At 41.5% G+C, this 13,577-nt stretch overlaps 1 protein-coding gene across 2 annotated transcripts; it reads left to right on the top strand.

Annotated features, from left to right (window-relative positions):
- Positions 1-3,082: 3,082 nt before the first annotated feature.
- On the top strand, positions 3,083-13,577 carry LOC111244536 (glycogen [starch] synthase, muscle-like). Of its 2 annotated transcripts, XM_022791759.2 has the most exons (9): positions 3,083-6,013; positions 6,469-6,576; positions 6,968-7,102; positions 8,020-8,235; positions 8,789-8,871; positions 10,292-10,416; positions 11,321-11,501; positions 12,066-12,285; positions 12,684-13,577. In XM_022791759.2, the coding sequence occupies exons 1-9, from the start codon at positions 5,139-5,141 to the stop codon at positions 12,859-12,861; spliced, it is 2,121 nt and encodes a 706-aa protein (XP_022647494.1). In that variant the 5' UTR covers positions 3,083-5,138; the 3' UTR covers positions 12,862-13,577. The 2 variants fall into 2 exon arrangements, with proteins under 2 accessions (XP_022647494.1, XP_022647496.1); XM_022791761.2 differs by lacking the exon at positions 6,469-6,576 and having other exon boundaries at positions 3,087-6,013.

Here is a 13,577-nt window from a genome sequence, read left to right on the forward strand (position 1 = left end):
TGGCTTGTCTTTCTTTGCATGTTAGGTCTAACACTCTAATGTACGGCCAGGCATACATCGAATGCAAAATTTGTGTTTTCGTAAAGTTGAATTGTCAGCGGTGTCACGGAACTAACGTTTACTACACGTACTAACTGCGGGTGTAGTACGCCGAGTGTGAAAATTTCAGGATCCGCACATGTTGAGCGAAGTCGAGACAAACTTGCCCTACAAAATCGTATAAACTGAGAGAAAATTACGATAATTATAATTAGTTATTAGGTCAAGTCCGTGCCAAAGTTCTGAGGTGCATTAACTCCGCAGGTAATATAGAGTCAACATTGTGAGAATAGGTTTACGATAATAATCACAGATTTCAAGACAGGTTTGTAATAGGACTATTATTGAAGTTTTGATCTGTACGTAACGTGAGATATGTTACTATGACCTGCTTTTACTTTAGTCGATCGTTTGGATTGAGGATTGGGTTTTGAGGCATGATTATTTTTGTTACAAACTTTGTACACATTGATACCCCTCCTAATCGAATATTTCTACTATCGTCTATGACAACGCTCTACAAGCCGTTTAGGTGTCTCTAGTAAAATAAGAACATGCAAAGACTGAATTATTGCAAACAGCTCCTACATACACACACACACACACACACACATATATATATATGCTGATGGTATTTTCAGCTTGGTGACTGCGTGAATGGCTTCGTGTGCGTGTTTATGTGTGATGTTTGTAGGTGTGTAGTTACCTGCTGAATTACAATACTGGGCAAAGTCATAAAGAAGCTCCTTTATAATGGGCACACTTCGTATGATGTGGGTTTTAATCGTAGGACCAGTAAGCAAGCAGACGTAGTGAAATACTGAATGGGAAATTGTACCACTGACGTAACAGTGTGATTTAAACGGATGAATACCAGAATACCCGGGAACGACTATCCGAGTGTCATTCAGCATTACGTTTGAGGGGTGAAATAGTTTTAGAAAAACTTGGTACTGCTCATCATAAAACCTGAACTCTCTGGTAGATGTAAAATGCTAAAGCATATGTTAAGAAAGAAGGTCTAATTATTATAGTAGAATAAAGTTGGACCAGTGGAAATATGCTGCCATTGGGTTTATTCAATCTGCAGGCGCAGGAAAACACTCCTTTGATTGTATCGAAAGTCAAGCAGGATGTTGTCAACAGATGTCGAGAGTTGCTTGCCGTAATGGGATTGATGTACTATTAATTGTTATTATGTTGACCGAGGAAGGAAAAATTATATCGAAAAGAAAAATTATACGAAACTCGCCGTTAGTCACTTCAAATTGAAGTGGTCAAAGCTAAGGGAAACAAAAAAAGAAAAGGAAAGAGGCATGCCACCGCCAAGAAAGGACATTCAAGATAAAATGAGAAACGAAAGAACGGCAAAGACATTAACAGGATGAAAAGGAAAAGTGTTTAATCGTGTAGAGTATTACTATAATGTTCTACTCATTAAACTATGTAACTTATTTAAAAAAAAACATCACGTGTTTTTATTTCATCAGTGAATTTGTTAAGATCTTAGAGCATCGTTTGACCTCCTATTGATAGTCGGACTTAGAATGGTAATGGCATGGCCAGTAAGTAACAAAGCAGGAAGAAAACTATTTTCTTACATTAAATTAGCTCATTGTGATAACATATAATAACTCGAGTATATTAAGTGTCTATTACTAATACTATTAATAAAAACATATAAAGTAATGTTCTTATTAATAGTATTATTATTTCAGAAGAATTAGTTCAGACAAGACGTGTCCTTTCTAAAATTGGTCTTCCACTATAAGTTACAGATTGTTTCGCTATAATGTCGCCTTTGCAATGCACACTTTTATAATGATGCAGTAGTTCGACTTAATGAGCATGGAAACATGCTCATTAAGTCGAATACACTTATAGGCTAGGACCATATATATTCTATAGGTGAAACGACCGTATTACCTAAATTAAGAAGCGCCTATATTTACACAAATGCCGCATATACATCAGAGTTGAAATTGTTTATGATATGAGAACATAATTATATGTATGTTCGGAGGTGACCATGCTTATAGGTGCACCTTTTCACTTCCCATGTTAACGTGAGCAGTTCTTGCAGTGACTATTGTAGAGCATCGTATTGTCTGGTCTGAACTCAGGACACTATTACATAGTTAGGTTTGTTTTTGGTACAAAGCTCGAGCACCTGATCTCTTTCCACAGTAAAGTAAGGAAGACAACTACATAATATCAGTATTTAACGAACATCGCTATCGGGACTTTTGCAGGTATTTACCTGTACACTTCCGACAATATTCTTTTTCGGATTTCGAAATAAGGCTCCTACGTAGGAAAGAGCTCCTTTGACGACAGAATACAAACATGGCGTCGATAAATAAAGTCGTGGATTTGATAGCTAGTATACAGGGTCTAGCAAGAAGCATATATATATTCACTGAGAAATAGACTAGACGATAGCATCGTGGGGTTGGAACAAAAAAAAGTCTTCGGTCCTGTTAATAAAAGAAATGCTCGTCCTTTATTACATGTCTTTTTTATATAAAAATCTCGCTCTATCAAGACGTGTGTGCCTCCTGTCCTCAGTGTACGTCAGAGCTTCACCCTTCACAGTTAAACACTCGGCTGTTGACAACCTTGCAATATTCTCATCTTTTGAAGCCCCTTTTTGATCTAACCTGAAGCCCCCGGTTAGTTAAGTAATCACTTCAATATGCGACTTACCGGCCTATCCGCCAGAGGCCCTGTCGAAGGCACTCTTTCGACCAAACTAAATTCAGTTCAACCCTTTTCGGGAACATTAGTTTCCGAGTAGCAACTCCGTCCTAAATTTTTCCTATTATCTCATTACAAGCACAGCGATGTATAACATATCCCTACCGGAGAGGACTGAGGAAACTACTGTGCTTATAAATTTGGAAATTTGGAAATATCAATTCTTGAATAAAACTTGCAATAGAACTTACTGGTCTTAGGGGGTTGTAGACAACATAACATAATACATCGTTTTTCCAAAATAGCCGCAACAATTTTAACAAAAAAAAGACTAGCGGACAATTCAGCATTATAAAATCTGTGAGATATTAATTTATTCGGCAGATGGCAAATGTCTTATGAAAAACTGGCAGTGGTTGATCCCTTGAATGTTGACAACAGTTCAGTATTTAACATTTACGGAAAAAAAAAAAATACAATTTTTATGTTCACCGTTAGGTCTACCCGAGTCTTTTGTGGTTGTCTCTACTATCTGACTACGCGAAGGCGTCCGATATCAGTTAATGTTTTGAGTTTCCAAACGGAGCCACGTGAGTATCGGTTGCAGCTGGCACCTATTCAAGTCGATGTGTACCCCACAAAAAACTTGATTTATTTTCATATTCCACTATCAGTAGCATGTAAATACGCTTTGCTGGAGCAGTTCTTGAAATAGAAACAAATTTAGCCAGTCGTTCAGAGTTCGTCTTCTTATCGTAGCACAGACCGACGATTGTTTTCTAGAATGTTTCCTCTTGAAATAGCAGTATGTATAATGAATGCGGATTTGCAAACGGGCAAAGGCCGTATGTCGGATGCGAGGCAAAAATCAGATACCTTTTGTTACGTATGCCCTATGTAAGTGACTGTTTGAAACAAGGTGACTTACTCATATTTTCAAACCGTATAGGGATAGGATAGGACGTGAGGTTAAACGAGGGTTCGTCTTTTTTTCGGCCCTCCGATATACTTATCCAACAACGAATGACCTTGGATATTGCACCGAGTATTCCCTGGGGCCAGCCGCTTTTCTAATACTATTCGTAGACGTCATCAAGATGAACTTGAAAAATCAATCGTGGCACAAAGAACACGTTTTTTTTTGACCTCTAGAAACACGTTCACCTGTCGCAGCGCTGTTGACCGTCGGTATCGTACTACCTTGAACGCAAATGGTTCTTTCAACATTACTTACGACCCGCTCTCCGAGGAGGTAGTCGCATGTGCTATGTTGTTGTTCGCAGGTGCGAGCGCCGTCGGCGCATGCTTAGTCGCTACGAGTTCGTCGAGGGGGGTCGGACGGAACATAGAAAACAAAGCAAAAGATAGAACCGTGTCACCACATCGCGCACATGGCGTCTTGGTTGTGTGATACCTGGCGTTTCTTAGCAGTTCTCACTCTTTCAGGCGAGCTTGCTGGACCGAGCAATTGTTTGCCGCTTTGCAAAGCTCTCGTTTTCGTCTTCACTTTTCTCGGCCTACAACTCCGGCAACGGTCTACCAGCGTCGCTGTCCGCGTTCCTTGTATGGCTGTTACTGTTGCGTGGCTATAGGCGACTGCTGGTGACTGTCATTGATTCCGCCGGTGTCGAATCGAATCCTGTTATTTGGCCACGCCAGGGGCTGTCCGGGAACGACATCGTACGGGAACATCGCGTTTCTGGTGGAGAGAAGGGTCGACATTGTGGAGCTGCTTGACTAACTGGTAATAAGGCAGTGTCGCTGTCGTAGCCTCAATAGCAGCAAACAGTGTTGTTTTCTGGCGGTCGTGCTGTGAATAAATGAAAGTGGCGATCTCGTTGAGCCATGCCCTAGTGGTATCAGTAGCAGTGACGCCGGTTGCGGCATCATCTCTCGAGGCCCCCTCACGGCTTGTATGACCCTCACCCATCGTTTTTTTTCACTCGTGATTTTCTCATCGTTAGCTGTCTTGGTGTGACTCTGCCAATGTAATCTCCGCCGGCATTAATTTCACCCTGCCTTCCCTGTGGCTGTACGTGGGCAAACTTCCGGTGGCGCAAAGCAAGAAGTACAGACAAGTCGCGACATACTGAGGTGGCATCTTGCGCTCTAGGAATCACGTTTTCAGAGCAATCGGTTCTGGCGCATTCATTGCTTTTCTAGTCAGTGTCCGAGCCAACACTAAATTACGGTACTCCTTCAATAAGCGCCAGTTCGTAACTGGGACGTGTATATAGTTGTCATATTCAAAGCGTGTATGAAGTACCACTAAAGAGGAGTGTTTGCGTGTCTTCGGAGTGGACAGTCTACGTATTTTGTCGAACCTGTCTAAATTACCGCGCACGTACTTGAAACGTGAAGTTAATAATATTCCTCACAAGCTCCGGTTTGGAATAGGAACCATGTCCCGTGTTTCCAAGCGTTTGTACGCCGAAGGTGGGGTCAATCAAATGCCGCCTTACTATGACCGGGGTGCTGAGGCTGCACGGCAAAATGCTTGGGTTTTTGAGGTATCTTGGGAAGCGGCCAACAAAGTGGGTGGAATCTACACCGTAATTAAGACAAAAGCCGAAGCATCGACCATGGAGTTGGGCGACCAATACTGCCTTATCGGTCCACTGAAGCAGAACGCCGTTAAGACGGAGGTCGAAATTACAGAACCACCAAAGTTGTTTGAAAGGGCACTGACATCGTTCCACGACCAAAAAGTCAATTTTGTGTATGGCCGGTGGCTCATAGACGGTTATCCCCAGATTTTACTTGTTGACGTTGGATCAGTCTCTGATCGTCTTACTGCCTGGCGACAAGACGTGTACGAGAAGTCTGGCATCGGAATACCTTATGAAGATATCGAATCAAACGATGCTGTTTTGTTTGGCTACCTTACGGCATGGTTCCTCGAGGAGTTCGTGAACGCAGCTCGTTCCGAAGGTACCCCTTACATCACAGCACATTTCCACGAGTGGATGACCGGAATTGGCCTTCAGCAGTGTCGCATAAAGCACCTCGATGTCGCCACCGTGTTCACGACGCACGCCACACTATTGGGCCGTTATCTATGCGCCGGTAATGTGGACTTTTATAATCACCTCGCCGATTTTGATTTGGACCGTGAAGCAGGCGATCGTGGTATTTACCACCGTTATTGCATAGAACGAGCCGCCACCCATACCGCGCACATCTTCACGACTGTTTCCGAAATCACCGCCCTTGAGGCGCAGTTCCTGTTACGTCGAAAGGCCGAAGTAATTACGCCGAATGGGCTCAACGTAAAAAGGTGAGTAACCCGAGGGTCAACCAGAAAATAAGGCGTAAGGACAGAATCATTATAATTCTATCGCTGCCTCAAATTGGCAAAGTGGTTATTTTGCCAGATTTTGTTTTGATTTCTTATCTTTCTCCGTGTCCACTTCCACACAATCTATCTAAACAAACGGAGAATCACGACCAAACAAGTAATAATGCCCAAAATGCTATTCTATAATAATTCTCGTACCGAAATGCTGCGAAAGTCATTTCCGTGAGTCTTGTTGTTGTTTGACTTGTTGTCGTTGTTGACGCTTAATCTAGGCGCTAGGCAATAATGCTATAGGAAACGCTACGTTATTGATTTACGAGGTAAAATGACGGCAGAAGCCAAATCTCGTTGATAATGAACGACTGCTGTCGACCACAGCGATCATATTTATCAATAAAATAATTGACTGAAGATATCTCCGGCGATCTTTCAAGGTGGGGGGTTAAAAAGCGGCTTATGTGGCTAGATGTTGACCAAGCGACGCTAAAGAAATCATCGGGCTACTCTAGTCAACCTTGCAATCTAGGCTACTTACGGCTCAGGTCAGAATAGTTTATAAATCAGGTTAATAGATATAGTAATTCTCGATTATAGCAGACGCGAATCTGTTTCACAGTTATTTAGTTATAAGGATTTTAGAGTCAGTGTCTCTGTGCCCAGGTTCCACGATACGCGCTGTCATGCATACAGGAGACGCAAATGCTTTAGCTTCCATAAGGTCACTGTTCTGAACAGATTTATGGCCAGCAATAGCGTTAACTATATTAGGGCTTAAATATACCAACGCTAGCGAATATTTTATGATATTCTACGAATCCTTATTGTTCGTTCGTAAAGGTGAAGGAATGGGAAGAAATCCTTCTTGATGTTTGTCGCTGAAATGATAATTCTGTTTTTATAAATACCTACAACAGAGTGCATATTCTCTTACAGATACGAGGCGCATCACGATTTCCAGAACAAACACGCCATGGCAAAAGAAAAGATACACAACTTTGTGCGAGGCCATTTTCACGGACATTATGATTTTGATCTCGATAAAACGCTGTACTTCTTCATTGCTGGCAGGTAAGCTGTTATGTTGACAAAAGTAGTACGCTAGTAAAGTCACTACTATATTCCTATGGGTAACTTGTTTTAGATGATGTCGCGAACATCGCCCAAATGGAATTAACAAGCTTTGGAATGAGTCTTCAGTTGAGCCTCACGCAACGAGCAGACGGCTTGTTTCTTCACAATGAAACCCTTAAGAGAAAGTGTTATGCAGCTAGGTAGAATGCGTGTTGCACGAGCTGCACTGAGACACATCTAGACCAATTCGTAAGTGAACCTTACAGATCGTTGCCCGTGCCACGAGCCCCCCTGTAGAAACGGCATTGTACGACATAGCCCGCTGTTTAAACGAAACCTTTCGCCACGTTATACAAACGAGTTGGCCCATAGTTCTCTAGGTGATACATGGTCGTAGCTGTGACCGTGACCTATCTAGTGGCATTAAATTGAATACTCCACAGTCTCTACTCGAGACACTCTACCTTGTCGTTGCTTACGTAAGTGATGGCGCTCAATACACTCGACTGTTTTCACGTGAGTCGTAAGGGCATGGATCGAATTAAAATAAATGACTGCGACGAGATAGATACGAAATAGATAAGAGACAGTTTACCAGCAAACAACTAGGCTCTCCTACAGCTGAAATAACAAAATCTAGCAATCTATATTGCTAAATTGCATTGAGTTAATAACAAATTAATTTTATTTTACCTGTGCACCATATCGCTAGGCGTTGTTTACTGACAGTGCCTCCCGAATTCAGTGACCGAACTACTTACGCACTGTTATTCTGATACGCATGAAGTGCGGACGACGATGACGACACTGTGATTCAGAGTGTCGAAGAAAAAAAAATAACAATAGAAAATTATTTTTCACTAATCTCATGTGGTTCTTTCATGACGTGACACTATCGGAAAAATATCGTAAAGGTATGAGTTCAGCAATAAAGGGGCGGATTTGTTTATTGAATCGTTGGCCCGGCTAAATCATCGAATGAAAGCTACGAACTGTGAACACACGGTTGTGGTGTTTTTTATCTTCCCGGCAAAAACTCACAACTTTAACGTAGAATCGCTCAGGGGACAAGCCGTTGCTAAACAGCTGAAGGAGACCTGCGATCAAATACAGCGGCGAATAGGAGATCGGTCAGTGAAGTTTTTCAATTTTTCAGAAGCTTCTTTTAATTGCTACAACCTTATGGAAAACCTTAGGTATGAGTACTGCTGTTATTGTAGGTGCTGTTCTGCTGGGTCCCAATGAGAATTGGAAGACTTTTCTATTGTCACCCGTACAAGCTCGAATCTTCATCGATTAGATCTTCGAATAACTCACAAAAATATAGCCCTTTGCCCCATGAGGCTTTTTTGTTGTTTTCTCCTGTGACTTTTAACTATAGTAGTTAGACTGATTGTGAAAATTTACAAAGCCAACTACCTAATCGAATTCCGTTGCCATTTTTAGTCATTAGCCATGCGTCTTGGTAGATACGATTGTTTGCAAGTTATTTCATTGTTAAAAACAAAACCTTTGAAACGGACAATTCTATCGACGCCTTCAAACTGTTATTGTTGTCCTTCGAATGCAAGAGCTATAGCTGCAGAAGAAAATGATTTTCATGGCTAAAAAAGAGCTTCTGGTCATGGCCAACATAAATATGGTAACAGGACTAACTCGCTTGTCTATGTATTGCGCCTTCAGATTATACGAGACAGCATTAAGCGGCCGTATTCCTGACACTAAGGAACTGTTTACCCCACAGGATCTAGTGATGCTTAAACGGGGTAAGATTCATAATTAGATGCATGCTTAGATCTGTTACTCAACGATATAGGGAATCTTTTTGTTTGTGTGAAGTCCGGTTTGTACAATGCTCAATTTTTTTTTGAAATTTCGTTAGAAGCTTTTGCTACAAGGTCCTAGTTGGAGGATCGTTCTGCATTGGACTATTGTCCTATAGGAAGAAAGTAATCTACTTTCAGCGTTTGGATGCTTCGGTTGTGTCAGTGTAAAGCGAGCAGTACTGTTATAGCCTGCTCGGTTTGTCTATTCCTTAGTTCTCCTTGCCTAACCTTTTCCCCTCAGTCTGCCTACAGCCAGCGAGGAAAGACCACGTGTTGGGTCCTATAGTGCAATGAAAGCCAACTAGGTTACGAAAGACATTTGGACCCTTTCGTAAATTACCATCGCGATAGCTTGTGCTTTCGCTAAGCGATGTAACAAGCTTCTTACGTCGGCTTAATGTTAACTCAAGCACCTTATATGTATCGATATAGCCTTTGGATATTGTTTTTTCGTTCACACGGTGTATGTAGTCACGATAATTGAATTTTAAATGTTTCCAAAAGGGTTACAGTAATAAACGACTTCGCATTATAGACGTGAAATACTTTACATCGCAGATACGCCCACGTATTTAATGAAAATAACAGCTGACGACCGCTTCCACACTTTACGGGATATTGTGCCCGGAAGCACTCTAAATCGAGTTGAGAGCTGCCATCTTAAAGTTAGGACTGCTATCTATTGCAATCTTGGAAGCGCCTTTCGAACACCAATTGAAATATGACAAGGGAATAGATGGGAACAACTGAACAAAACAAGAGGCTGGGGACCTGAGTAGGTTTCGAAAATATCCATGCTCCCTGTTGGCGCCTAACAGATATCAGCTGTTTGACCGATCGTAGATTATAGTATGAGGGGCTTTTTTTCATCACTAGACCAGTTCTCAGCTGGCTGGCTGGCTGGCTGGCTGGCCAGCTAGCTAGCTAGCTAGCTAGCTGGGCTTACGACAATAAGACTGGCCACGCACTCAACTCCATCTTTATGCGGATGTAACTTGTATGCGAAACAATCGCGCAACGCTCACCGAATAAAAGGGATCGTTAGATGATTAGCAACAGGTTTATTTTGGAATAAATCAACAATCGATAATATTTTTTTACACAATCGTCAATGTGCGCTAGGCTGACGTAGATTCTGACTGAAATTAATAATAGGGAGCTGAAACCTAGTGGTTGAGACAACCTTTTTCCATCGATCGATCAATTTCGGCGAGCAGTTTGTTACATATAGAATTAGTACTAATGAAGTCTGCGCCACAATTTACCTACATATATATATATATATAATACAGCACCATAATAAGCAGATAGATTAGAGCGTCTAATTGAAGTGATCACTATCGTTTTTCTCCTGTTACAGGAATCTACTCAACTCAAAAATCGTCACTTCCCCCAATCTGTACCCATAATATGATCGATGATGGCATGGACCCTGTACTGTCTTCGTTTCGACGTTGCCAACTGTTTAACAATCGACATGATAAGGTTAGGCTTCATTTCATCCAACGGGCAGAAAAGTGACATATTGAAGGTTGTCCGGTGCTCTTCTTCAGTTTTTAGTTTGACACAGAAGATGTCTCCACGGTGAAGACTTATAACGTGTGTGACAATAGTGTCGAAGATAGACATCTTTTAGGGTTAATGTTGCTTCGAACCTCCGCGAATTGACCTCGTGATTTCTAAAGTGGTCGGCGAAGGGACTTGGTCGCAAACCCACTTGGAAGCTGCGAGGGATCAAAACAAAACCATAAGGGGTAGATCAAGAACAGAACTATGTTGTGTCTTCATCTTTCAATCTTTTACATATCAGCCTCAATGCGATCATGGAAGCGTTAACTATTTGTTCTATGCACTAATGTGAGTCATAAAAACTGCACGTAAAACGACGCTCCTGTATGCGCTTGTGTACGTTATCCAATGTTTTCGAATAACGAAGCTGTTGACAAATTTATCAACATTATTATCTTTAATATAATATAATAACAATAATATCTTGTTGGGCCAGATTCTTTTCAAATACGCATTATTAGTTAGCTTCTCAGTCAATGCCGGTTAATGTAAGCTCTTCCGAGTGCAAGGCGTCGTATATGTGCTTTGACCGACAATGATTTCCCTGCAATGGTTAGGTAGAAACGTTTGAAGCGATCCTAATCGTCGTACTGAATGTAAAGCTCGATACGTTTATCTAGGTACTACTGTTCCGATTGGCATGAACGCTTGTCGGAATATTTGTTAGCTAGCCTATTGATAAACAAATTAATTTTATTCATTTATCGCAAATGAACAGAAAACAATCGTTTTCTGTTCGGTACTACCGATTTCTTCGTTGTATTGTCACTAGCGTATACTAAACTGATCATAATGGTCATGTACGACGTTTCGATTTCAGGTAAAAGTGATATTCCATCCGGAATTCCTCTCCTTGACATCACCCCTGCTACCCATGGATTATGAGGAGTTCGTCCGTGGGTGCCACCTGGGCGTGTTTCCGTCGTATTACGAACCTTGGGGTTACACACCTGCCGAATGCACCCTGATGGGAATTCCATCGGTGACCACAAACTTGTCAGGTGAGAATTCTGCGTGCCTCGCAGGTAATTCGGATGTCTAAATGGGTCTGGGTTATTAGACCATCAGCGCATACCCACTAGGTTTTGTTTTTATAGCGCTATTAAATTTTATTATTGCACATATTTTTTGTTTTTTATTCTACTCGTGCTTTTTCCGGATCTTCAAGAAACGATATCTGGATGCTAAGCATGGGTCGTCGTTGGTTCGAGTTCGCCTGGGCGCGTGCACGTACGGCATGTGTGTGTCGATCTATAATACGTCGTGGTTACGCCTTACTGCTTTGAGTGGTTAATAATTACTTGATAGTTACGTTAGTTTAGTGGTTACTTCTGCTATTATCCTATGAGATTTTCTTTCGGGAAATAGATACTTTGTTAAGAATTCGGCGGAAAATTACAAAGAAGAAGCCTTTCATTTCCTAATTCTCATAGTATTTGAGCCATCGTTTCTGATTTCTACGACCTTCACGACCTTCACTTGTTAGTAGTTCGATCGTTCCGTGGCACCTGGATTGCGTGCACAGTGCCAACGTAATGCGTACCGTATCTGCCTTTTTCCCGCAGGTTTTGGGTGTTTCATCAACGAACATGTCGATGATCCCATGTCGTATGGGATTTATATTGTTGAGCGTAAATTTAAAGGCGTTGACGAAAGCGTCGAGCAACTTGCGCAGTTCCTTTTGGACTTCTGCAATCTGACCAGACGCCAGAGGATCATCCAAAGGAACCGTACTGAACGCCTGTCAGAGTTACTTGATTGGAAGAACCTGGCACAGTATTATTCGTGAGTGTCTTGCTTCGAGCTGATATTATCCGTTTGTTAAGGTAAAGATAATGTCGTCCAGTCGATTTATTATTATGCAGCACTCTCAAGTGACTGTACAATTGGAGTATAAACGGGTTATTCGTAAAATTGTCGAAATTGCATGTCTTCTATTATTGAATTATCTATATTATTAGATAGGTCTATTATTGAACACACACACACATACACAGAGTCTATTGGTAAAACGTTTTTCATGATGGAAGTTGTAACCATCAATCACGTCGACCAGCAAGCGACGCTGTACGATAACGGGTCTGGTTTCTAACTGGTTCTTTGGAGCGATGCCTTGGCCAGCTAGACAACTAAACTAATTCAAATCCTCCCGGTTTAGAAATAATTTACTCTCTGTTTAACAGGTTTGCCAGACGCGAAGCACTTCTAAAGGTCCACCCCGAACTTCAAGCAATCGCCGAGCTACAGCGACTGCAAATTCGTTATCCACGCCCTTTTTCGGAGCCACCATCGCCCGCTCACTCTCGACTAGGCAGTCCTCACACTAGTGATGATGAGGACAGCCTCTTCAATGGCAAATAAACAAGCGAATGACTGGTGGCGTTCGATCGCAAAAAGGAAGTACGAACTTCGGCTAAACAGTCCCTGTAACTTTAGAGAACATTGCGAATGCTGGCGAAATCTCGCGACGCTCTGATGACTTGATGAAGTTGAACTAATGAGCCGGTCTAGTGAATATAGAAGATTAACAAAACCAAAGTCTGAAAACTCCTAACGCTACAGGCAGTTGTTAAAGGTGAAGAGATTGGTGAGGTGTTGAGGATTTGAAGTAGTCGCTCGGGAGGTAAAACACCATTTACACTGACCCCAAAAACCAATCTAGTTCAAATTGGTTCGACTATTATTCGAATTCAGCAATTGAACACGTTTTACATAGTAAAGTTATTCAGCTCATATAGAGCGTAGGTTTTTAACAGTATTTTTACTCTGTCTTTCGGCTCGAAAAGCACAGCCGAATCGATAGATGCAGTATAGTCGTCTCTTGAACATGACTCGTTTAAGAAACAACATGACTCTAAATTCAAATCGCAATACTTCTTTTCGAGATTATGTCAAGGCACTATGGAAAGAAAATGTTTAGGTGTAAGCCCTCATATAAACGATGACTTGACCACATCTGGCCAAGAATTAAATACAATTCTATTTCTGTTAATTGTATTTATTACATGTACGTTCTGTTAATTTAAGTCAATCTTAATAGTGATAATAAAACATGTGGACAACTTACTGTATCGTTA

The sequence above is a fragment of the Varroa destructor genome, unplaced genomic scaffold, assembly GCF_002443255.2.
Source record: "Varroa destructor unplaced genomic scaffold, Vdes_3.0 BEIS01000002.1, whole genome shotgun sequence".
Taxonomy (NCBI): Eukaryota; Metazoa; Arthropoda; class Arachnida; order Mesostigmata; family Varroidae; genus Varroa; species Varroa destructor.